The sequence below is a fragment of the Physeter macrocephalus genome, chromosome 4 (genome assembly GCF_002837175.3).
Source record: "Physeter macrocephalus isolate SW-GA chromosome 4, ASM283717v5, whole genome shotgun sequence".
Taxonomy (NCBI): domain Eukaryota; kingdom Metazoa; phylum Chordata; class Mammalia; order Artiodactyla; family Physeteridae; genus Physeter; species Physeter macrocephalus.
This window is the reverse complement of record NC_041217.1, coordinates 95653214-95677739: the sequence shown is the minus strand read 5'-3', so window position 1 is coordinate 95677739 and position 24526 is coordinate 95653214. Positions and strand designations below refer to the sequence as shown.

General features: G+C 34.6%; 2 protein-coding genes across 3 annotated transcripts in view; one reads left to right on the top strand and one right to left on the bottom strand.

Annotated features, from left to right (window-relative positions):
* The window catches only part of MFSD14A (major facilitator superfamily domain containing 14A), a 38105-nt gene extending 32422 nt beyond the window's left edge, over positions 1 to 5683 (top strand). The window contains exons 9-12 of the mRNA XM_007115893.3: positions 715 to 827; positions 1994 to 2091; positions 3184 to 3347; positions 4437 to 5683. Coding sequence (XP_007115955.1) covers positions 715 to 827; positions 1994 to 2091; positions 3184 to 3347; positions 4437 to 4643 — 582 coding nt within the window. The 3' untranslated portion in view covers positions 4644 to 5683. The remainder of the gene's footprint in view (positions 1 to 714; positions 828 to 1993; positions 2092 to 3183; positions 3348 to 4436) is intronic.
* Positions 5684 to 6288: 605 nt separating this feature from the next.
* Positions 6289 to 24526, bottom strand: part of SASS6 (SAS-6 centriolar assembly protein) — a 66697-nt gene continuing 48459 nt past the window's right edge. The window contains exons 15-17 of one of the 2 annotated variants that reach the window (XM_055084419.1): positions 10139 to 10236; positions 8316 to 8410; positions 6289 to 8238 (exon numbers count right to left, since the gene is read on the bottom strand). In XM_055084419.1, the coding sequence (XP_054940394.1) occupies positions 8105 to 8238; positions 8316 to 8410; positions 10139 to 10236 (327 nt within the window). In that variant the 3' untranslated portion in view covers positions 6289 to 8104. The remainder of the gene's footprint in view (positions 8239 to 8315; positions 8411 to 10138; positions 10237 to 24526) is intronic. The other variant, XM_055084420.1, reaches the window with a different exon arrangement.

The following is a 24526-nucleotide window of genomic DNA, read 5'->3' as shown; positions in this document are numbered from 1 at the left end:
ATATCATTTCATCTAACTCACATGACACAGTTTTGAAGTAGGTACTATTATCACAGTCTTTTAAGAGACCAAACTGAGTTTCCGAGTGAAGTGACTTGCCCAGGGTCACATGGTTAGAGCCAAAATGATGATTAAGGCTGTTTTTCCCAAGGCTGTGTTCTTAGTTACTAGCCTACATGACTCCCAAGTCATACTTGTTAAACTGATCTACTGTTCATAAAAGCATCATGGTTTCAGCACTAGGTTAATTTAGGTGAAGGATATATGAGTAATTGTACTGTTTCAGCTTTATTTAGTCAGGAGAATAAGCGTTTTGGATTAACTTGGACCTGTAAAAACTCTTTTTAAGCTATTACATAACAGGGATCTCTAAACCATGAGTTAGAACCTTTCAACCCTACAATTTCTGATTTTAAGTGGTCCTCAGTAGAAATGTACTGAACACGAAGTTCACCTTTTCTATTTTCAGTTTTCTGACTTTTCCCCTGAATCTGGATCTGTCAGCAGAGGCACCTTTCATCTGCTTATATGACCTGGAGTAATGGTCTCAGATATATACAGGGCAATTGTTGCTGAAAAGCCAAAATGTAGAAAAGTGGTAATAGTCCTTTTATATTATAGATTGAAATAGGTCACCAAATAGCTTTTTTTCTTTTCAGTATTAAAAAGCTTATTCTATTCTAATAAGCCACTTTGATTTTTCATATTTTCTAGACCATAGTCTTGAGTTTACTTATGAGGTCAATTGGAAATAAGAACACCATTTTATTGGGTCTGGGATTTCAAATATTACAGCTGGCATGGTATGGCTTCGGTTCAGAACCTTGGTAGGTACAAATATTTTAATTTTCTTAATTTTGGTGTTTGCCGTGTTTTTGTTTTTTTCAGCTTTATTGAGGTGTAACTGACAAAACTTTTATATTTCTTAATTTGTTTCTCAATTAAGGCTTAGACTTTAATCTGTCTCTTAGTATGCTTTTTTCTCTCAAAGTGTATATAACACAGGTTTCTCACTTGTGTATTTGTATATTCTATAGTGGCTTGAGGATAGCGGAGTGACATTTTGTATCTAGGCAACAGGTTGGGTTTTTGAATGAGATGGAGTTTTTCAATCTCTAATGAGCATTTATTTAATCCAGTTTAGTTTGTCAGAAAAACACATGTAATCCCAAAGCAGCAAGGTTAGGAAAAAATAGTTGAGTAACACCAGTGATCATTACTGATGGCAAACCAGAAGTCCAGTTGTTTTGGTTCCAGCTTTATGCTGGGAAAGCTCTCTGCTTTTCTTGCCAGTCTGGTTTCCTGTAGGGAGGTGATGGTAATAGTGCTGCTGTCAGGTTGCGCATGCACACCTCTGTGCTCAGGTATTACAGAACTGAACTCCACAGTGTGCAGTAGTGTTTCATTCAACTGAACACATCATCTCTGTTTGGACTTGGATATGAGTAAGCACTAAGAGTGTGTTTTGATGGATGTTTTATTTTTCAGTCTAGCCTTGCAAAAGAGGTGCTCACAATTTATCGAAAACTTTTCTTTTAAACATCAAGCCAGTAGCACATTTAGATCAAATTAGTGATTTCTTCACACTGAATCACAGATCTCTGGGAACCTTGCCGTTCTACTAGCGAACATTTGGAAGCATTTAATGATGTTTCTCAACATTCTCTCTCCACCCGCCCAAGTCCTGCAGAAATAATACCCAACACACTTTACAGTTTGGATGTGATATGTGATATCCCAATTCTACATTGAAACCCACAGCATTCTTGTGAATAAGCGGTTAATTTTCTGCTTTCTAGAAGAGTAAACAGGGTTAGACTTTTAAGTGACTTGTCCAGTCACATAGGAAAGAAGGAAGAGCAAGTATAGTTCTCCTTTTTCCTGTACCACAGCCATTTCTCTTACTTGATTTTAAGTATGTATTTTGACTTTGACAGGTACAATGGAGAATAATAATAACATACTATTTTTGTTTTGCTGCTTTTGATTGCAGGATGATGTGGGCTGCTGGGGCAGTGGCAGCCATGTCTAGCATTACCTTTCCAGCTGTCAGTGCACTTGTCTCACGAACTGCTGATGCTGATCAACAAGGTGAGTTGATAGGACCCAATGATAATTATTTAAAATTACAGAATATTCTAATCCTCTGTTCTGTCTCTTTCCTAAGTTCTGAAACATAAGCGTATCTTCAGGATAGAGAATTTTAAATTGCTTTCCTTGTACTCAATACTCTGTAATGGCCCAAATGGGAAAAGACTCTAAAAAAGAGTGGATATATGTATAACTGATTCACTTTGCTGTACACCTGAAACTAAGACAACATTGTAAATCAATTATACTGCAATAAAATTTTTTTAAATAATAAATTGCTTTCATTGTAAAGAGGAAAAGCAGATTCTAGGGTATTATCCTTAGGTAGATAACCTTGTCTCTCACTGTGAATATGTGGCCCTGTCTGTTCTTTTGCTAGAAAATTTAGTGATGGTTAGTCACCTTATATTCACTAACCATTTATTTATTACATAAACAATATGCTATGATGTGCTAGACATCTCAGGGATATGCAGATAACCCTTTCATTAACATTGTACGTTTGTCACCTAAAGACACACAGAAAATGTATTTTTATTGTCTTACACTTTTGTGGCAGGAACACTTAATTCTTAAAATACTAATAGGTGAGGAATAATTTGAAAAGCCTGTTTATGTCAAAAGGAAAAACGGGCATTACAAGAGTGGCAGAGGTCACTTACTTATAAATAAGGAAAGGCCTGTGGCCAAATCAAGTTGCATGTTAAATTTGGGATAAGATCCAGAGGTAAACAAAAATCAAACTCTATAAAAAGGGGCTATATTTGGGGTCATAAGTAGCTGCTTGGGGACAGAGTTTTTAACAGCTGTGCTCATGAACTCATGCTGATATTGAGCCAAGAGATTTTTTTTTTAAAGGAAATAAAGTGCTTTTGCCCCGTTGTTTCTACATTAGACCTGAGCTTACATTTGCATCAGACAGCTCACTGTACTTTGTAGAGCTTATAGCTTTTAAGTAATTTTGATGCCACTGCAGTAAGTTGCTAGTGTCTGATAAAAGTTTTGCCTTTAGAATAAGTGTTGTCATGTTTGTATCGGTTCTAGGATGGAAAAAGTAAGTGGTACACTAAATAACTTGTTTAAACAATTCAGGTGTCGTTCAAGGGATGATAACAGGAATTAGAGGATTATGCAATGGTCTGGGACCAGCCCTTTATGGATTCATTTTCTACATATTCCATGTGGAACTTAAAGAACTGCCAATGACAGGAACAGACTTGGGAACAAACACAAGCCCACAGCACCACTTTGAACAGGTAATTATAAAAATATAGTTCATTTGGCTGGATTGAAAGGTGATGTTTTTTGGTCACTAAAGCTTTTATTTGACATTCTTAAATAAAAACACTTAAAACCAAAGCCTAAGGGACTATGTCCTCCTATATACATACTTCTTTATAAAATTGGCTGTGTGTGCTTTTCTTCCCTGGAAAATTAAAAAAATTATTTATGTATTCTAGTTTGTCTTAGTATACCTAGTGGCATAGGTAACAGCCATTTGTCTATACTACTGTTTGTCTTTCATCTGAGGCTTCTGGAATGTTAGAGGTTCCCTGTATCAGGTCTGCCTTCTGTAGAAGAGTCAGTTAGGTGCTGGTAAACATCTTTGTTCACTTGCTCACTATACTCCCCTCCTTACAACTGAAAACATTAACAGCGAAACACATTATTTTAGCCAGTACAAACAACTCACTAGTTTCCTTGTATTTAGCAGAGTTCTACACTAATCTTCTAACCAGTTAAAGACTACTTTTAAATAAAAAAGAATGTTTGTCTGTGGGCTCTACACAGGTAAAACTGGCAGTGCAAGTTTTTGCTAAGAATGAATGTGATTTGGGGCTAAAACACAGGTCTGTTTGATTCTTCTCATGGTAATGACATTATCTGTGTTTTCCTTACTTTCAGTCAGTAGAGAATATAGTTACCTTTTTAACAAAGAAAATGGTAATTGATTCTGCTACTGTAGCTAATATTATATGCTACTTGATTTTACTTGTGAGATCTCCCTGTTTTCCTCTTGAACTAACAAATTAAGTGAAGGTTCATAGAATGTGTTCAGATTTTATACAATAAATGACAATATATTTTTGCATGTATTTTTAAAAAAATCTTTTGGCTGTTTCTTGGGTCAGCTGTTATCTCCCCAGAATTTTACGTTGAGAGTGTGATAGTGTTTCTTTTCCCCTTGAAAAGGGAATGTTTTTTCTAACTGTGGCTTTAATGAAGAAAGAGAGGAGTCATTCGCTTATAATTCACAGCAATCAGTTACTACTAAAAGATAAGCCGTTTCTTGTTATGAACAAAGGAGTCTTTGCAAAAATCCTAATTCTCTTTTTCTTCCTCAGAATTCCATCATCCCTGGCCCCCCCTTCCTCTTTGGAGCCTGTTCAGTACTGCTGGCTCTGCTTGTTGCCTTGTTTATTCCAGAACATACCAATTTAAGCTTAAGGTCCAGCAGTTGGAGAAAGCACTGTGGCAGTCACAGCCATCCTCATAGTGCACAAGTGCCAGGAGAGGCCAAAGAACCTTTACTCCAGGACACAAATGTGTGACAGCCGAAATCAGGAAGACTTTTCTATCAGCACCCAGGTCTTAGTTTTCACCTATAGTTCTGGATGTACATTCCATTTCCATCTACAGTGTACTTTAAGATTGTCTTAAGAAATGTATCTGCATGAACTCCGTGGGAACTAAAGAAAAGAACTGGACAGTTTTCCAAAGATGTTACAATTTCTTTTGAAAAGAAACCTTTTGTTTATTAGCACCAGTTTCTTGCCACTAAGCTTTTTGTTTTATTATACATCCTTTAATTAAAATTAAAAACTATATATGTAACTTCTTAGATACTAGCAATGTCTCTGCTACCATTTCCTTCAGGTGTTGAGCTTTAACTCTATTTATGCTGACTCGCAGTGAGACAGAGTAGGTAGTATAGTGTGGAACTGTTCATTTTAACATTGTAAAATCCTGTCAGGTTTTAATATTGTAAAATCTTGGGTCAAATAATTCAAAGCCTTAATGCAGATGCACTAAAGTAAAGAAATGGTAAATGAACTGTTTGCATTTAAAAAACAAAACTCTTAAGAAAACTATACTAAATCTGAATCATGTTTCAAGCTTGTTTGTAGTAATTTTATTTTAAACATTATTCACTACTGTTTTTGAAATGAGAAAATATCAGCCATTTAGAATTTAAATTGGGGTGTTTGGAGCCTGTAAATCTAAATGCTGGCTCGCATTTGTTCCCCAGCTACTTATACCACTATTCTTTTAATGTTTGCATAATCATAAGAACCTCAACACTTGAATACATAATCTAAAAATTATATAGTAAAGCTGGTAGCCTTGAAAATGTCAATGTGATATCTATATGTAGATAAATATATATAGTGGCCTTTCAGGACTGTCACAGTAACACTTTATTTACAGAGCTAATGTTTGTCCTAAATTTTCAGGACCCTAGAAGAGAGCTTTATACAATTACTGATGTGAATTTCTCTAAAGTGTATATTTTTGTGTCCAGTTATATTATTTAAAAAAAGTGTTACTTTGTAAAAAATTGTACATAAAGTATTGTATAGTTTACACTGTTTTCATCTTATGTGTGGTTACTGCTTAATGCTTTTTAAACTTGGAACATTCACTATGGTTAAATAAGGTCTTAAAAGAAATGTAAATATTCTGTTAATAAAATTAAATATTTTAATGATTTTTTTTAAAGAAAGTCTTGATCTGTGATTCCCTTATGAGGCCTGTTTTGGCTTTGTTACTATATTTTTACAGTAACTAACAAATCAAAGCATTATACCTTCTCCCTTTGAATCCATTTCATTTCCCTCAATAAATACTGTTGTAGGAAGACAAAAGCAAGCAAAGAAATGAAAACTTCTTAGTTCATAAATTAACTGTAAGTACTTAATTTTCTAAGCACAGGTGTTGTAGGTCAGTCCTGTTTTTACATACTGTTTTCATGTCAGATTCCCAAAATACTTTATTAACAAAGCTCACAGTTCACAGAAAGAAATACATTAAATGCAATATTTTGATTTATTAACACATGTACAACTGCACACAGCAAAACAATTTCAAATAAAAGTTTAAGAGGTAGAGCAAATAGCACACTTGAAAGTCTGTGTATATACATTTAATACCAAAAAGTCTTTAGCAAGTTTGATATCAAAATGATGATCTCTATATCTTTTGGGAGTCCTCCCAATTTTCCATGCGTGGATATGGAAAAGGATATCTATATTTTAAAAAAAGAGCTACCTGTTATGTCATGTATCCTATCCAAACCCTTGTCACAAAGTTTTATATTACATACTATTTACAGGAAAGATTCCAAGATTGCCAGAAAGTTTCTTTCCAGATTATTAGTGCTTTCAAGTTATTATAACTGAGTATTCTTACTAATGTAGTATATCTAAATGACAAAAATATATATATAAAAAGTGACTACCTAATAACGGTTATTAAATTTTTTAGATAAGATCCCTTGTTTAAGACAGCTTGTGGTTGCCAGTAGTTTCAAAAGTATCGTAAGGAAAGAATACTGTGGCTTCATAAAAAAATTAGCAAATATTTTTTGTCTTACCATGGAAGCCAATAACATTAGTATGTCATCAATATCCTGAAATGTCTCTTTTCCTCATCTGTGTAATAAGGTCATTGAAAATATTTTTTTTAAGTATCACATAAGCATTAGCAATCTCTGCTAACAAATTGATTTCGAGTTTTCTTAAGAGAATGCTACTCTACTGGATGGTTGTCAGTAAGAAAACAAAATGCAACCCTGTGATTCTGGGTGAATTTTTAAAAATTACCTCATTTTTCCCAAGGAACAATTCTTACTTAAAACTTTTAATTATAGGGAAGAGAAGAAAGTTGTAACTTCTAACATTATTCATTTTGCCTACTTTACTAATAAGCAAACATGAAAATGAACCTATTTTGATATAAGCAAAACGAATATTCATGATGCTCAGTAAATATTTTGTGTAAGTACTAATTTTTAAAACAAATATTCCACTAATACAGATTTAACTGCATAACAAACAAAACTCCAAATGAAGGAGAAAAAGTGGATGACTGTAGACTTCCAGGAAGCATTAAATCCATAAACTCTGCACCTCAAATGACTAAAAGCACTTTGTACCTAATCTGGTCATGTAATTAGAGCGTCCAAGATTTTCTGTACAATAAATTTATCAAAATTAACAGACTTATTCAAAAGATAAAGGTTTCAAGGAAAATATTTACTTGCTATGAAGAATTTATTCATTTAAGGTAATTTCAGGACTTTTCCCTTTACTGTAAATATCATCAATAATATATCTCGGGCTTCCCTGGTGGCGCAGTGGTTGAGAGTCCACCTGCCGATGCAGGGGACACGGGTTCGTGCCCCGGTCCGGGAAGATCTCATGCCGCGGAGCGGCTGGGCCCGTGAGCCATGGCCGCTGAGCCTGCGCGTCCGGAGCCTGTGCTCCGCAACGGGAGAGGCCCCAACAGTGAGGCCCGCATACCGCACAAAAAAAATAATATATCTCAAGAGATCATTATTTTCCCTTAAAATTCTCAGGTGGCAAATTTAAAACTTTTATAGTACTAATGAAAATGATAAAATGAATTGATAGCATTCTTTGGTTTCATACTAGTATATATATCTGAGCAGGTTTTAATTGAGATATTGAATATGATTAGAATTCCCTTACAAGGATCAACTCTTTCCTTAGAACTTCTGAGAATTTCTAAGGATTAGTTTAATAAAATTCATGCTATTATTCTACAAAACACCATGTTCCAAACTAAAAAGAATCTTCACCCATTCCCTAGTACAAATTTGCCCCTCTAAACTGCATAAACGACAGCAGTACTTAAAGGATCCAAACAATCTTAATACAGTAGCTCAATAAACTTTGAAACTTGCTTATTCAGAATTTGATCTGTGCTGTTTCTATATTAAAACCACGCTGAATTTCTAAAATTTCAATAAAAGTAAAAGATGACAATAGGATTAACTGTTTGGTAGCTGCCCAGGGAAATACGCTGAAGACGTAGAAGGGAGCACTACCGGTTTTGAAGATGTCTGTAATGCTCCTAAAGTGCCGTCTTTTTGATGGTCTGCAAATGAGGACAAAAAAAGATTATCTGCATTCACGTAAGTCTTTATATAATACATTTAATTAAACCACAGTGTACAATCCACTTCAGAAATGTCTTCTCACCTGGATTATTAAATAGATTTTGGTTGAGCCCACGTAAAGGAATGCTGTCTTCCCTTTTCTTCAGATATTTGGGTTCCAGCCCTAAATTTTCACCACTTGAAAGGAAAATAGTAATTATTTACTTATTTTAACAAAGTCTTACTTTCTCTTCAGTAAAGTTTGAATGTTTAATCTATATACATACATATACTATGTATACAATAAGTTATATTTATAGCTTTGTTCAAAACAAAGCTTTGTTCTTAAGCAAATAATTTATCTATTCATAAGCCAAAGTATACTTCTTCCCAGTAAAGAGTAAGTTATCTTTTTCCTTTGACCAAAAGCTTCTCAAAATTTTGTAATGCTTCAAAGTTGTCATTATTAAACATTAATACACATTGTACAATAATGAATTCTGCTCGGATGAATACAAATATGAAATTTTGAAAAAACAAAGGAAGGGATATTTCTGTAGTTGTATTTTTCCTCTTTCACCCACGATATTCCTTCTTTCTAAATCTGTCCAGTATTAACAATTTCTATATTAGTACACTTGCAAGAAGAAGTTCAGGGCTCTTGCAAAACAATGACATTTTATCTTTAAAATTAAATGATGGTCTTTTCCCAATTTTCAGAAAAGAATTAACTGGGTGAATAGGTGTTTTTTCTAATTTTAAATTTTTTCTTTAACCTTTGCCACTTATTACTAGCTGACAACAAACCAATTCTAAACAAAAATCTCAAAATAGCTTAACAGTCCCAATTTTATGGACACATGATTATGTTTGATTTTGTACCACAAATATGATCTGTAAGTAAAATTGTTCTTAGTGTGTATGATGGAGTTAAACATATAAACATCATGGTGTTCTACCATTAATATGAATTCTAGGTGCTCTGCCACTTTAACAAATATGAGCTTAAATATAACAAGCACATACATTTCAGGACTTCAAAGAATTCTCTCTCTTAAAAAACAGAGGCTCATAAACATTAACTATTTTAATACTCATCTTGGTACTAATTTTAGAGGAGCCAATGAATGAAGACAGCTGGAATAAGAAGCCTTTTTGAGCCATGACAGTAATTTTTTAGTTTGCAATATATTGGGGATGGTGATAGCTCATGATAATGAGTGCCAGCAGACAGGCCTTAAAGCGATTACATTTTAAGTAAATAAAGGAACAATAAGAAAACAGTATTACAAACATAAAGACTACCCAGAGACAAGTTTGCATCTATAAGCTGTTTACTCTAGCTACAACTCACTGATTGAGCAAACTTCAGTATATAAAACCTGCTTAAGATCTAAAAAAATAGGCAAAGAATCTCTGAGTAGGCAAAACAGAAGTCACAAATTGGCACTAAAGCTTATTTATGTTAGCTTGGCTAGGGGGCAGCCTCACAAACCCTTTTACTCTTATTTACCCCAGAATTCTTACAGTTTAACCAGCTGATTTCTGTTTACTTTACACTGGAAGCAATTACTCAGAAAAACAAAGAGCTTCTAGAGACAGACAACCATACAGGAAAACAAAAGCAAAACAGCCAACTCTGAGGAATTTAAAAGATTTCTATTTGTCTGAGAATATATGAAAGGGTGTTCTTCAGTTATGTAGGAAAATCCCTTTTAAAAAATTAAATTTTACTATATGTCTATCCTACAGTTTTAAAAAAATATGAGAAACCTCTTTCTTATAGCCAAAAGGGACTAAGTCAAATCCCACTGATCAGCAACTTAAAACGTTACATAAATAAGTGGTCATCATAGCTTTCAAACACTGATAAAAACTCCCTGACTTTCAAAATTACAAACATTAAATTTTATGTCAAGAGCTTACTTTTCCTTATCAGTTGAGCAAGGCATACTAACAGTTGTTCCTGATTGAACATCTCCTAGTGATGTACTTGGTTTTGTAAACTGCAAGTTAAACTGCACCTGTGAAGAGGGAAAACATGTAACTGAATTAGTGAGAACTGAGACAGTTCTATATGGAGACAGGTGGTTAAATTTTTTCTCTGATGAATATAGACCACAGAAGTTCAACCTATATTTTATAACAAGAGCACATTTTATTGAGAAGATTTAATTTAAAAATCCTATTTCTCCTTGACAAAAAAGTTCCTGTCATATCAGCAAGATGAACAGCACAAATTATTTTGAAACAAAAACATGAACACTAATACATTTAAATGTTATTGATGCTAAAAGTAACCGAGTACCACAATGATGCATTTACCTCATGCATTCTGAGAATTCTTCCCTTTTCACAAACTTAAAGCCTGTCATATTTAAGGATTCTAAATGAGTGCTAGGAATTTGAATACTGAAATAGTCAAAAGTAATCCAAGAATCTATACAAAAGTCCAAACTAAAATATCAAGCATATAGGATGTAGTAGTTTATTTAAAATAATAATGACTATGACTGAGGGGGTTTCATACCAGGAATGGGTTCTATGTTAGGAATCTATAAATGTAAGTCACCATACTAATAAATCAAAGAAAAAAGGTATGACGACTCACATAAAGAAAAAAAAAAGAAAGAAAAAAAGAAAAAGGCATGAGAAGATAAGAAATATTTTTGGTTAAAATAATAATAATAAAATAGGGAGAGATACTAGCTTAATAGGATAAAATTATAAATGAGAAAGGTATATGCTGCTGTCCTTGGCTATCAGGGTTCAATATTCTAAAGATATCAGATCACATTAAATACAAACAGGATTTTTTAAAAGTGAGATAAGCTGATTTTCATATTCCTTATAGAAAAATAAACATGCAAGAGTGAAGAAAACTTAGAGTATAAGATATTAATACATAATACAGTTTCCAGCCACCAATAATTAGAAAACCAGACAAAATAAACAAAAAGAATGGTCCCCCAAACTGAACAACAGGTAGTGCAGAAATGTGATCTCTTAAGAAAAGTGTGATCCCTACAACTGACCCAGCTTTCTAATTAGAGGCACTTCCTGACTATAGGTACGGAGAAAGAACATAATTGCTAAATGGAGGAGATTAAAATCAGTTCAGGGAGGATGAGGTGCCTGGAGGCTGCAAGGCAGAATTCTGAAGGAAAGGGAGCTATAAAGAGAACCAGCCCCAGAAATCTACAGATGAATCCCCTTGAGTTTTTGCTGAGTACTAGGAACATGCATAGGGTAAAACTCCACAATGCTGGGCAAATAAAAACGGGAGTTTCAAGCTGAACAATTTCCAAGGAGACATGTCATGGAGACAAAGTGGACAGTCCTTGGTAATCATTTAGGGCATTCTGTGGGGAGCTTCGTAACAGGGCTGAACTATCCCTTGAGTAAAAGCTACTTTAAATGCATCCTAGTAAAGCTAAAGGAAAAAAGAGAAAAACAAAAAACCTCAAAAAGGACCAGGGGATCCACAAGTAACTTAAATACCTGCCACCCTTTAAAGGAAGATAACAAAATCCAGATAATCAACAATGTAACATTAACAATATTCCACATCCTATCAGAAATTATTAGAGGGACTTCACTGGTGGTCCAGTGGTCAAGAATCTGCCTTCCAATGCAGGGGACGCGGGTTTGATCCCTGGTCGGGGAACTAAGATCTCACATGCCATGGGGCAACTAAGCCCATGTGCCACAACTACTAAACCCACACACCTCAACTAGAGAGCCCGCACACTGCAATAAAGAGCCCTCGCGCCGCAACGAAGATCCCACATGCCACAACTAAGACCCGAAGCAGCCAAAAATAAATAAATAAAATAAATATTTAAAAAAATTGTTAGAAATGACAAGTAGGAAAACATGAGTCATACCAAGAAAAATCACTCAACAGAAACAGATCCAGAGATGATACAAATGATAGAATAAGGATGCGTACGTTAAAACAATTATAACTATGAACAAGGATGTAATGGAAATTAAAAGTATGAGAAAAATGGAAGATATAAAAAAAAGAATGAAATGGAACTTCTAGAGATGATAAATTAAATATCTAAAATGAAAAGTTCTCACTGGACAGAATTAACAGCAAATTAAACAATGCAGAAGAAAAGATTAGTGAACTTTAAGAAAGCATTAGAATCTAACATATATAAAATGAAGCAAATAAATGAACAGACTCAATGGGACAATATCATGCGACCAACCATGAGTAACTGTAATACTAAAAGGAGATAACAAAAAAAGTGAAGAGGGACTTCCCTGGTGGCGCAGTGGTTAAGAATCCACCTGCCAATGCAGGGGACACGGGTTTGAGCCCTGGTCCAGGAAGATCCCACATGCTGCGGAGCAACGAAGCCTGTGCGCCACAACTACTGAGCCTGCTTCTAGAGCCTGTGAGCCACAACTACTGAGCCTGCGTGCTGCAACTACTGAATCCCATGCGCCTAGAGCCCATGCTCCACAACAAGAGAAGCCACCGCAATGAGAAGCCCACACACTGCAATGAAGAGTAGCCCCCGCTCGCCACAGCTAGAGAAAGCCCGTGCACAGCAACAAAGACCCAACAGAGAAATAAATAAATAAATAAATAGAGAGAGAGATAGATAGATAGATAGATAGACTGCTTCTAGAGCCTGTGAGCCACAACTACTGAGCCTGCGTGCTGCAACTACTGAATCCCATGCGCCTAGAGCCCATGCTCCACAACAAGAGAAGCCACCGCAATGAGAAGCCCACACACTGCAATGAAGAGTAGCCCCCGCTCGCCACAGCTAGAGAAAGCCCGTGCACAGCAACAAAGACCCAACAGAGAAATAAATAAATAAATAAATAGAGAGAGAGATAGATAGATAGATAGATAGATAAATAAATAAATAAATAAATAAATAAATAAATAAATAAATAACAGTTAAAAAAAAAAAGTGAAGAAATAACGGCCAGGCCAGAAACTGTTCAATCCAGGCAACTATGGAATGATGGCTTCAAAATGCTGAAAGGAAAAAAGAAACTTGTCAACCTAGAATTCTAAATGCAGAGAAGATAAAGTCAAAATTAAAATGTTATGAGACAGAAGCAGAAAGAATTTCCCACAGACATGCACTATAAGAAATCCTAAAGAGCTGCACTGTAAGAAATCTTCATTACAGGAGAAAGGAAAATGATACCAGATGAAAATGTAGATCTACATAAAGGAATAGAGTTGTGTAAATAGTATGTATATGGGTAAAAGGACTTTTTCCTCCCTGTTTAATTTATTTAAAAGATATCTGATTGCTTGAAAAAAAAGTGGGATTTATAACAAATGTGAAGTAAAATTTTGACAGTAGTTAGGAGGACAGGAATGAGGAAATGGAATTATTGTAAGGTTCTTACATTATATGGAAAGTAGTATAAAATTTTGAAGATAGATTATGATAAAGTGAAGATGTATACTGTAAACTCTAGAGCAAACAAAAAATAAAGCCAATAAGTAGACAAAATAGAATGCAAAATAAAATCAGCAATTAATTGAAAAGTCAGGATTAAAGTAGAAAAGAGGGACAAAGAACAGATGGGATACATAGACTATAAACAGCAAGATGATAAAACGTATGAATATATACATTAAATTTTAAATTGTTAAAGACAATGTCAGAATGGATGAAAATATAAGTCAGGTATAGAATATCTAAAAGAAATCCAGTTTAAATATAAAGACACAGATTAGTAAAAGGAAAGAAAGTGATACATCATGTAAATGCTAAGAAAGCCAGAGTACAATATTAATATCAAGGTATAGTCTTCTTTCTGCTCTGAGAAATGAAAAAAACAAATTCCTAAGGGTCAAAGAGAGTGAGGAAAAACCCCCTTCTTTAACAGTTCTCTTCTGCCCCAACCCGCAGGCAATTCAGTGGAAACAGAAGCGACAGGGGTAATGATGATAACAGCAGTGCAGGCACCTAAAACTCTGAAAGAGGGGAATCACACCCTCTGACCAGAGGTGCTGTGGTCTCACAAGCATGATACAAATTCTCATTATGTTTTTTCTTTCTCTGTCCTCCCAATGTTTGGCACCAGACACAGACACAATTGCAGGAACTGTGTCTTAGACCAAGGGAATTTAGGTCCATGATTTCTAGCCAGTTTACAGGAAGAAGGACTCAGGGGATTCTGAAATCTGGGGGGAAATCACAGAGAGAAAGGAACTCAAGAAAGACATCTGTTAAAAGCTGTATATGAACTACTGGGTTCTATTCTAGGCTGGACATGCAAGATCTGACCACAGTCACCATACCAAAGGCTCTGAGAACTGAACTATGGAGTAAACCACCACCCAGTTCACAGAACAGGCACTACATGGTGCACACACAGACAGATCCAAATAACATGGGCAAACTCTTTAAGAACTGAACTGACACAGAAACCACAGCCTACAAACGGTAAGTCAGAATTTGCAATTTGAACCTAACAAAACTATCTGCTACAAAAAAAAATTTTTTAATTAAAAAAATTTTTTAAAATTCACATTCTCCTTAGGATTTAAACAAGATCTAGAGTCTCATAACATTCAATACTGGATCCAGACAGAATCCAAAATCACTCCTCAAAGAACCAGGAAAATCTAAGTAATTTGCAAGGCAAAAAACAAGCCAACAGACGTCAACTCCAAGATGGCAAAGATAATGGAATTATCAGAAAGTCAGTTAAAAGTATCTATTATAACCATGTTCTAAGAAGTAAAAGTGAATACTCTTGAAATAAATGTAAAGAAAAAGTCAGTAAAAAAAAATAGAACATGTAAAAAAGAAACAAATGGAAATTTAAGAACTGACAAAATTCACTGGATGGACTCTATAGCATTAAACTGTAATATTAATCAATAGAAATTATCATATCTGAAAAAAGAAAGGAAGAAGAGGGCCTCACAGACCTATGGGAAAACATACATGGTCTAACATTCATGTTGCCTGAGTCCCAGAAGGACGGGGGAAGAGTGTAGGGCAGAAAACATTTTTAAGAAATAATGGTTGAGGGCTTCCCTGGTGGCGCGGTGGTTGAGAGTCCACCTGCCGATGCAGGGGACACAGGTTCGTGCCCCGGTCCAGGAAGATCCCACATGCCGCTGAGCGGCTAGGCCCGTAAGCCATGGCCGCTGAGACTGCGCGTCTGGAACCTGTGCTCCGCAACGGGAGAGGCCATAACAGTGAGAGGCCCGCGTACCGCAAAAAACAACAACAACAACAAAAAAAATGGTTGAACACTTCCAAAATTTGGTAAAAGGTTATCAACTTAGAGATTCAAGAAACCTAGCAAATTCCAAAAAGGATACAAATAAATTCATGCCTAGACACATCATCAGACTCCTAAAAACTAAAGGAAAAGAATAAATCTTGAAAGCAGCCTGAGAAAAAGGATGCATTATATATAGTTGAACAACAGTTGGAATTTACTGCAGATTTCTCATCAGAAATCATGGAAGTCTGAGGGAAGTAGAATATTTTTTAAGTGCTTAAGGAAAAAAAAACTATAAATACATAATTCTATGTCCAGAGAAAATATCATTCAGAAATGAAGGTGAAAGAAGCGTGTTTCCAAGATGAAGAAAAACAAAGAAACTTCTTTGCCAGAAAACCTCCTCTAAAACAAAAGCTAAATATTATTCTATTATTCAGGGAAGTGATATCACAGAAAACATGGAATACCAGGAATAAAGGAAGAGCAACAGAAATGGTAAACAGGGATAAATATAATGGACCATGCTTCTCCACTCAAGTGTTTTATACATATGTATATTGGTTAATAGCAAAAATTACAGCACTGTCTGATAGTTTCTAATGTACAGCTGTAATACATATGACATACCAAAACAAAGGGGTAAAGGTAAAGGGACTATACACAGTAGTAAGGTATTTATATTCCACTTGAAGTGGTAAAATATTAATTCTATACATACTGTGAAAAGCTAACTATGTTTATTATGATGCCTGGAGCAACCACTAAAAAAAAAAGTGTACAAAGAGATATAATAAAAAACACACCAGAAGAACTAAAAAGGAATATTTAAAAAATGTGCAAATAATCCAAAAATGAAGTCAAGAAAGGGGAAACAAAGGAATGAAAAATAGAGGGAACAAACTAAATATGCCCTTTAACTGAAAACCATTTTAAATAGGATATACACAAGTTTAAAGAAAAAGGTTGGAAAAAGATACTCCATGGAAACACCACTCGAAAGAAAACCTGAGTAGCTATATTCATATCGAACAAAGTAGACTTCAGAGCATGAAAAATTACCAAAAATGAAAGAGGAAATTACATAATGATGAAAGGGGCAAGCAACCAAGAGGACATAACAATTATAAAGGTATATGCACCGAACAAAAGAGCTTCAAAATACATGAGGCAAAAAATGATAGAATTAAATGGAAAACTGATAGAAATGGAAACACCCATAATAATAATTAGAGATATCCAATACTGGAGATACTCCTCTCTCAGTAACTAATACGAAGTCAACAAGGATATAGAAGAACTGAACAAAATCAACCAACTGAATTTGACTAACATTTAGATCAGTAAAGTTTATCCCAAAAATGCAAGGCTTATACAATATTTGAAAATCAACATAATACATCTATTAACTGATGAGAGAAAAATCACACAATCATTTCAATGCATTAAAAAGCCACCAGTAATGAGTTTAACAAATGAGTATAGCAAGTTTTCAGGATACAAGGTCAATATACAAAAATCAATTACATTTGTATACAGCATCAATGAATATTCTGATAGTAATTAATAAAACAATTACATTCACAATAGCATCAAATGAGTAAAATACTTAGGAATAAATTTAATAAAAGAAATACAGAATTTGACATTGAAAACTGCAGAACACTGATGAGAGAAATTAAAGGATACTTAAATAAATGGAGAGGCATATTAACATTCATGGATTTAAAAACAAAATATTGTCAAAATGACATTTCTTCCAAAATTGATCTATAAATTCTATATACCCTATCAAAATTCAAGCAGGCTATTTTGTAGAAGTTGACAAGAGGAATCCAAACATTTATATGGAAATATAAAGTATCTAAAAGAATAAAACAAGTTCGAAAAAGAAGAGAGTTGGTGGATTTATACCACTCAATTTCAAAACTTAATATTATTAAGTGACAGTAATCATGACAGTGTCATATTGGCACAAGGACAATCAATGAAACAGAATTAAGAGTCCAGAAATTCTTACATTTATGGTCAAATGATTTGCCTAAATCAACAGTCTTTAACAACTGTTACTGAGAGAACTGGATATCCACATGCCAAAACAAAACAAAAAAACCCAAGACCCTTACCTCATTCCATACATAAAACTCATACTATACATAAAAAGTAACTCACAATAGATCAAAGATCTTATTTTCCACCTGTGGTTGCACAGAGTTCTTAGATACGACTCCAAAAGCATGATCAACTAAAGAAAAAAATTTGATAAATGACTTCATCAAATTAAAACCTTTTTGTTCTTCAAAAGACAAAATAAAAGAGAAGCCACAGACTGGAACAAATATTTGCAAACATTTATCTGATAAAGGACTTGTATCCAGAATATTTAAAGACCTCATAACTCAAGAGAAACAACCTAACTTTAAAACAGGCAAAAGATTCAAATAGATATTTCACCAAAGCAGATATACTGATATCAAACACACACATAAAAAACTGCTCTCAACTTCATTAGCTTTCAGGGAAATGCATGCTAAAATCACAAGATACTTCTACACAGCTACTAGAATGCCTGAAATTAAACAACTGACCATATCAAGTGTTGATAAGGATACAGAACTTGAACTCTCAAACTGCTGGTGGTAAATGGCACAACCACTTTGGAAAAGTGTGGTAGGTTCTTAAAAAATCAAATATATATCGTCAGCCAATCCATTCCTAGGTACTCACCCCAGAGAAATACAAAGACTTGTACACAAATGTTCATAGCTTTATTTGTAATATCCAAAAGCTGAAAATGACCCGAATGTTCATCAATTGATGAATGTGTGGATAAGCAAGTTGTGGTATACCCATACAAGGAAATAGTACTGGGCAATTAAAAGAATGAACTACTGATACACACTACCACCTGGATAAAGCTCAAAAACGTCATGCTGAGTGAAAGCAGACATAATGAATGACTCTATTCATCTGAAATGCAGAAAGGCAAATTTACAGAGACAGAAAGCATATCAGTAGTTGCCTAGGGCTGGGGGCAAGTGTGGATTAACTGCAAAAAAGCACTAAGGAACATTTTGGGGAAATGTAAATGCTCAAAACTAGACTGTCATGATGGTTTCACAACTCTGTAAACTGACTGAAATTACTGAACTGTAGACTTAAGCATGGGAAGATTGCATGTATGAACTATAATAAAGTTTTAAATTTTTTAAAAAGGCACCTTAAAAAGAGTGAAAAGATAATCCCAAAATTGGGAAATAATAACAGTTAACATATAACACCAACAGCAGACCAGTGAATGTTCAGAATATATAAAGAACACTTATGATGTCATCTTACAGGGGTTAAACATCCCAAACAGAAAATGAATAAAGGAAATGAAGAGAAATTATACAGAAGAGGAAACATAATCCATAGATACATAAAAAGATGTTCCTCACTTAATAATCAGAGAAATGCTGATTAACATCAGTCACTAGATAGGCAAAATACCTCTGACCCAGTTACTTTTAAGAATTTGTCCTACAATAAATACATATGCACCCAACATAGGTACACCTCAATACATTACGCAAATGCTAACAGCCATAAATGGGGAAATCAACAGTAACACAATAACAGTGGGGGACATTAACACCACACTTACACCAATAGATAGCTCATCCAGACGGAAAATTAATATAAGGAAACACAAGCCTTAAATGACACATTACAACAGACAGACTTAATGGATATTTACAGGACATTCCATCTGAAAGCAGCAGAATACACTTTCTTCTCACGTGCACATGGAACATTCTTCAGGATAGATCACATCTTGGGTCACAAATCAAGCCTCGGTAAATTTAAGAAAATTGAAATCATATCAAGCATGTTTTCCGACCACAACATTATGAAATTAGAAATCAATTATAGGGAAAAAAAGTGTAAAAAGCACAAACACATGGAAGCTAAACAATATGTTACTAAATAATCAATGGATCACTGAAGAAATCAAAGAGGAAATCAAAAAATACCTAGAGACAAATGACAATGAAAACATGACAATCCAAAACCTATGGGACGCAGCAAGAGCAGTTCTAAGAGGGAAGTTTATAGCAATATAATCCTACTTCAAGAAACAAGAAAAATCTCAAATAAACAACCTATCCTTACACCTAAAGCGACTAGAGAAGAACAAACAAAACCCAAAGTTAGCAGAGGAGAGAAATCATAAAGATCAGAGTAGAAATAAATGAAATAGAGACGAAGAAAACAATAGCAAAGATCAATGAAACTAAAAGCTGGTTCTTTGAGAAGATAAACAAAATTGATAAACCTTTAGCCAGACTCATCAAAAAAAAAAGAGAGAGGATCCAAATCAATAAAATTAGAAATGAAAAGGGAGAAGTTGCAATGGACACCACAGAAATACAAAGGTTCATAAAAGATTACTACAAGCAACTACACGCCAATAAAATGGACAACCTAGAAGAAATGGACAAATTCTTAGAAAGATACAACCTTCCAAGTCTGAAACAGGAAGAAATAGAAAATATGAACAGACCAATCACAAGTAGTGAAATTGAAACTGTGATTAAAAATCTTCCAACAAACAACGTCCACGGCCAGATGGCTTCACAGGTGAATTCTATCAAACATTTAGAGAAGAGTTAACACCTACCCTTCTAAAACTCTTCCAAAAAATTGCGGAGGAACACTCCCAAATTCATTCTACGAGGCCACCATCACCCTGATACCAAAACCAGACAAAGACATCACAGAAAAAAATTACAGGCCAATATCACTGATGAACATAGACACAAAAATCCTCTACAAAATACTAGCAAACTGAATCCAACAACACATTAAAAGGATCATACACCATGATCAAGTGGGATTTATACCAGGGATGCAAGGATTCTTCAATATACACAAATCAATGTGATATACATATTAACAAATTGAAGAATAAAAACCATATGATCATCTCAATAGATGCAGAAAAAGCTTTTGACAAAATTCAACACCCACTTATGATAAAAACTCCCCAGAAAGCAGGCTTAGAGGGAACCTACCTCAACATAATAAAGGCCATATACAACAAACCTATAGCAAATATCATTCTCAATGGTGAAAAATTGAAAGCATCTCCTCTAAGATCAGGAACAAGACAAGGATGTCCACTCTCACCACTATTATTCAACATAGTTTTGGAAGTTTTAGCCACAGCAATCAGAGAAGAAAAAGGAATAAAAGGAATCCATATTGGAAAACAAGAAGTAAAACTGTCACTGTTTGCAGATGACATGATACTATACATAGAAAATCCTAAAGATGCTACCAGAAAACTACTAGAGCTAATCAATGAATTTGGTAAAGTAGCAGGATACAAAATTAATGCACAGAAATCTCTTGCATTCTTATACACTAACAACGAAAGATCAGAAAGAGAGATTAAGGAAATAATCCCAACTACCATCACATCAAAAAGAATAAAACATGTAGGAATAAACCTATAAGGAGCCAAAGACCTATACTCAGAAAACTATAAGATACTGATGAAAGAAATCAAAGATGAGACAAACAGATGGAGAGATATAACGTTCTTGGATTGGAAGAATCAATATTGTGAAAATGACTATACTACCCACAGCAACCTACAGACTCAATGCAATCTCTATCAAATTACCAAGGGCATTGTTCACAGAACTAGAACAAAAAATTTTACAATTTGTATAGAAATACAAAAGACCCCAAACAGCCAAAGCAAATTGAGAAAGAAGAACAGAGCTGGAGGAATCAGGCTCCCTGACTTCAGACTATACTATGAAGCTACAGTCATCAAACAGTATAGTATTGGCCCAAAAACAGAAATATAGATCCATGGAACAGAGATAAACCCATGCACCTAGGGCCACCTAACCTATGACAAAGTAGGCAAGAATATATAATGGAGAAAAGAGAATCTCTTCAATAAATGGTGCTGGGAAAACTGGACAGCTACTTGTAGAAGAATGAAATTAGAACACTCCCTAACACAACACACAAAATTAAACTCAAAATGGATTAAGGACCTAAATGTAAGACTGGATACTACAAAACTCTTAGAGGAAAATATAGGTAGAACACCCCTTGACATCAATCACAGCAAGATCTTTTTTGATTCACCACCTAGAGTAATGAAAATAAAAGTAAAAATAAACAAATCAGTAAACTACAGAAATTTTCTTAGGTCAGTCTTCCAAGGCAATAGAAATAAAAGCAAAAATAAACAAATGGGACCTAATGAAACTTACAAGCTTTTGCACAGCAAAGGAAGACATAAACAAAATGAAAAGACAACCCACAGAATGGGAGAAAATATTTGCAAACAAAGCAACTGACAAGGGACTAATTTCCAAAATACACAAACAGCTCATGCAGCTCAATATCAAAAAATGAAACAACCCAATCAAAAAATGGGCAGAAGACCTAAATAGACATTTCTCCAAAGAAAGCATACAGATGGCCAACAAACACTTGAAAAGATGCTCAACATCACTAATTATTAGAGAAATGCAAATCAAAACTAAAATGAGGCATCACGTCACACCAGTTAGAATGCACATCATCAGAAAATCTACAAACAACAAATGCTGGAGAGGGTGTGGAGAAAAGGGAACCCTCTTGCACTGTTGGTGGGAATGTAAATTGATACAGCCACTATGGAGAACAGTATAGAGGTTCCTTAAAAAAGTAAAAATAGAATTACCATATGATCCAGGAATCCCACTACTGGGTATATACCCAGAGAAAACCATAATTCAACAAGACACATGCACCCCAATGTTCATTGCAGTACTATTTACAATAGGCAGGACATGGAAGCAACCTAACTGTCCACTGACAGAAGAATGGATAAAGATGTGGTACACATATACAATGGAATATTAGTTAGCCATAAAAAGGAACGAAATTGTGCCATTTGCAGAGACATGGACTGACGTAGAGAGTGTCATACAGAGTGAAGTAAGTCAGAAAGAGAAAAACAAATACCGTATAATATCCCTTATATGTGGAATCTAGAAAAATGGTACAGATGAGCTTATTTGCAAAGCAGAAATAGAGCCACAGATGTAGAGGACAAACTTATGGTTACCAAGTGGGGAAGAGAGGGTGGGATGAACTGGGAGATTGCGATTGACACATATGTACTATTATGTATAAAACAGATAACTAATGAGAACCTACTGTATAGCACAGGGTACTCTGCTCAATGCTCTGTAGTGACCTAAATGGGAAGGAAATCTAAAAAACGAGTGGATATATGTATACGTACAACTGATTTACTTTGCTGCACAGCAGAAACTAACACAGCATTGTAAAGCAACCATACTCCAATAAAAATTAATTTAAAAAAAAAGAATTTATCCTACAAATCTATTTGTACAAAGCCACAAAGAAGTATATATAAAGATAACTGCTGAAACATGTATGACTATCTAGATTGAAAACAACTTAATCATCCATTAACAGAGCACTATTAAATTACAGTAAATCCATATACTGGAATAATTCTGTTATTAAAAACAAACAAGCAAGCAAAAACTTACATTCTAATACATGAAAATGGACCTGTACCATGATAATACTGTTAAACAAAAAAGCAAGGTATAGAACAGTGGGCATGTACTATTTATGCTTATCTATACCAACACTCATGTATACAAAATACAGACATATACATATATCCTTGTATATATTTTAAGTATTTTTCGAATATATCACAAAAAACTCCCAAGATTTTTTCTCTGAAAAGGGGACTAGGGACCACAGGAGATACATTTAGACAATACATCCTCTTAAATATTTGGGAGCTTCCCATGCTCATATATTTCTATCTATTTGTAAAATAGTTAATACAAAAGAAATAAAAATTAATTTAGAACTATCTGTGGTATGAGATGGTTAATCAAACTGAGAAATGCTATCTCTAGATAAAATCTGTCTCTGAATACACACTGTGGGCTAAACACTATCAAAAATTAATCAATCATCTGATCTCAGTTCCTTTCTTACTGCAGAAAATCCCTCACCTACTTCATAATCTCCAGGATGAAATCTGATCATGTTTGACTTTGTGAATTTATGCCACACAAAAGGAATCAGAATCAGATATTCTAAAGTTTTTAAGAGATTCTGTCACAAGTACTTTCTTTGACATCAAATAACATCTCCTCTTTCATAACAGGTTAGTCTGAAAGATACTACAGTTTACCATCATAATGGTGTTTCACCACAAACTGTATTTTGTCTTGTTCATTGTTATATCTCTTGCAACTAGAACAATGTCTAGCCATAGCAGACATTCATTAAATATATACCGAATGAATGAATCCTTAGAGATTACTGTCTTCAAAAATAAAAGTGAAGAAACAAGTTATTTTGTCTATTTTGCTTTAAAAGTATCAAGTGATTTTTCTATTTGTCAGCATGGCACAATCTTTTAAAACACTCCTATGTATTTCCTTCAGCATGATTTTGTTTCTTTCTTAATTTAACTCATGTAATTCTACATCCTCACAGTTAAACAACTACTTGAATGTACTAAATCTTGACAGTAACATTTTAAGAAATCAGGTATATCACAGATTCAATGTCATTAAATAATTTTTTTTTTTTTTTTTACCGCAACTAAAAAGAACATGTTTTAATCGCCATAGCTGCTAGCACAAGACTACCTAGATTAGTGGTCTCCACAGCAGGCAGTGATTACAACTGCCCATTGGTGTATGAGAAGAAAATCTTTTAACTTTGATTTATATACACATTTTTTAATCTCATTCTTTAATTTCTATTTTGGAATACATTTTACCATTAATAATAACAGATAACATTAATGAAGCACTTATGTACCAGGCACTATTCTAAGCGAACGCAGCAGCTCACTTTTTTTTTTTTTTTTTTTGGTACACGGGCCTCTCACTGTTGTGGCCTCTCCTGTTGCGGAGCACAGGCTCCGGACATGCAGGCTCAGCAGCCATGGCTCACGGGCCCAGCCGCTCCGCGGCATGTGGGATCTTCCCGGACCGGGGCACGAACCCGCGTCCCCTGCATCGGCAGGCG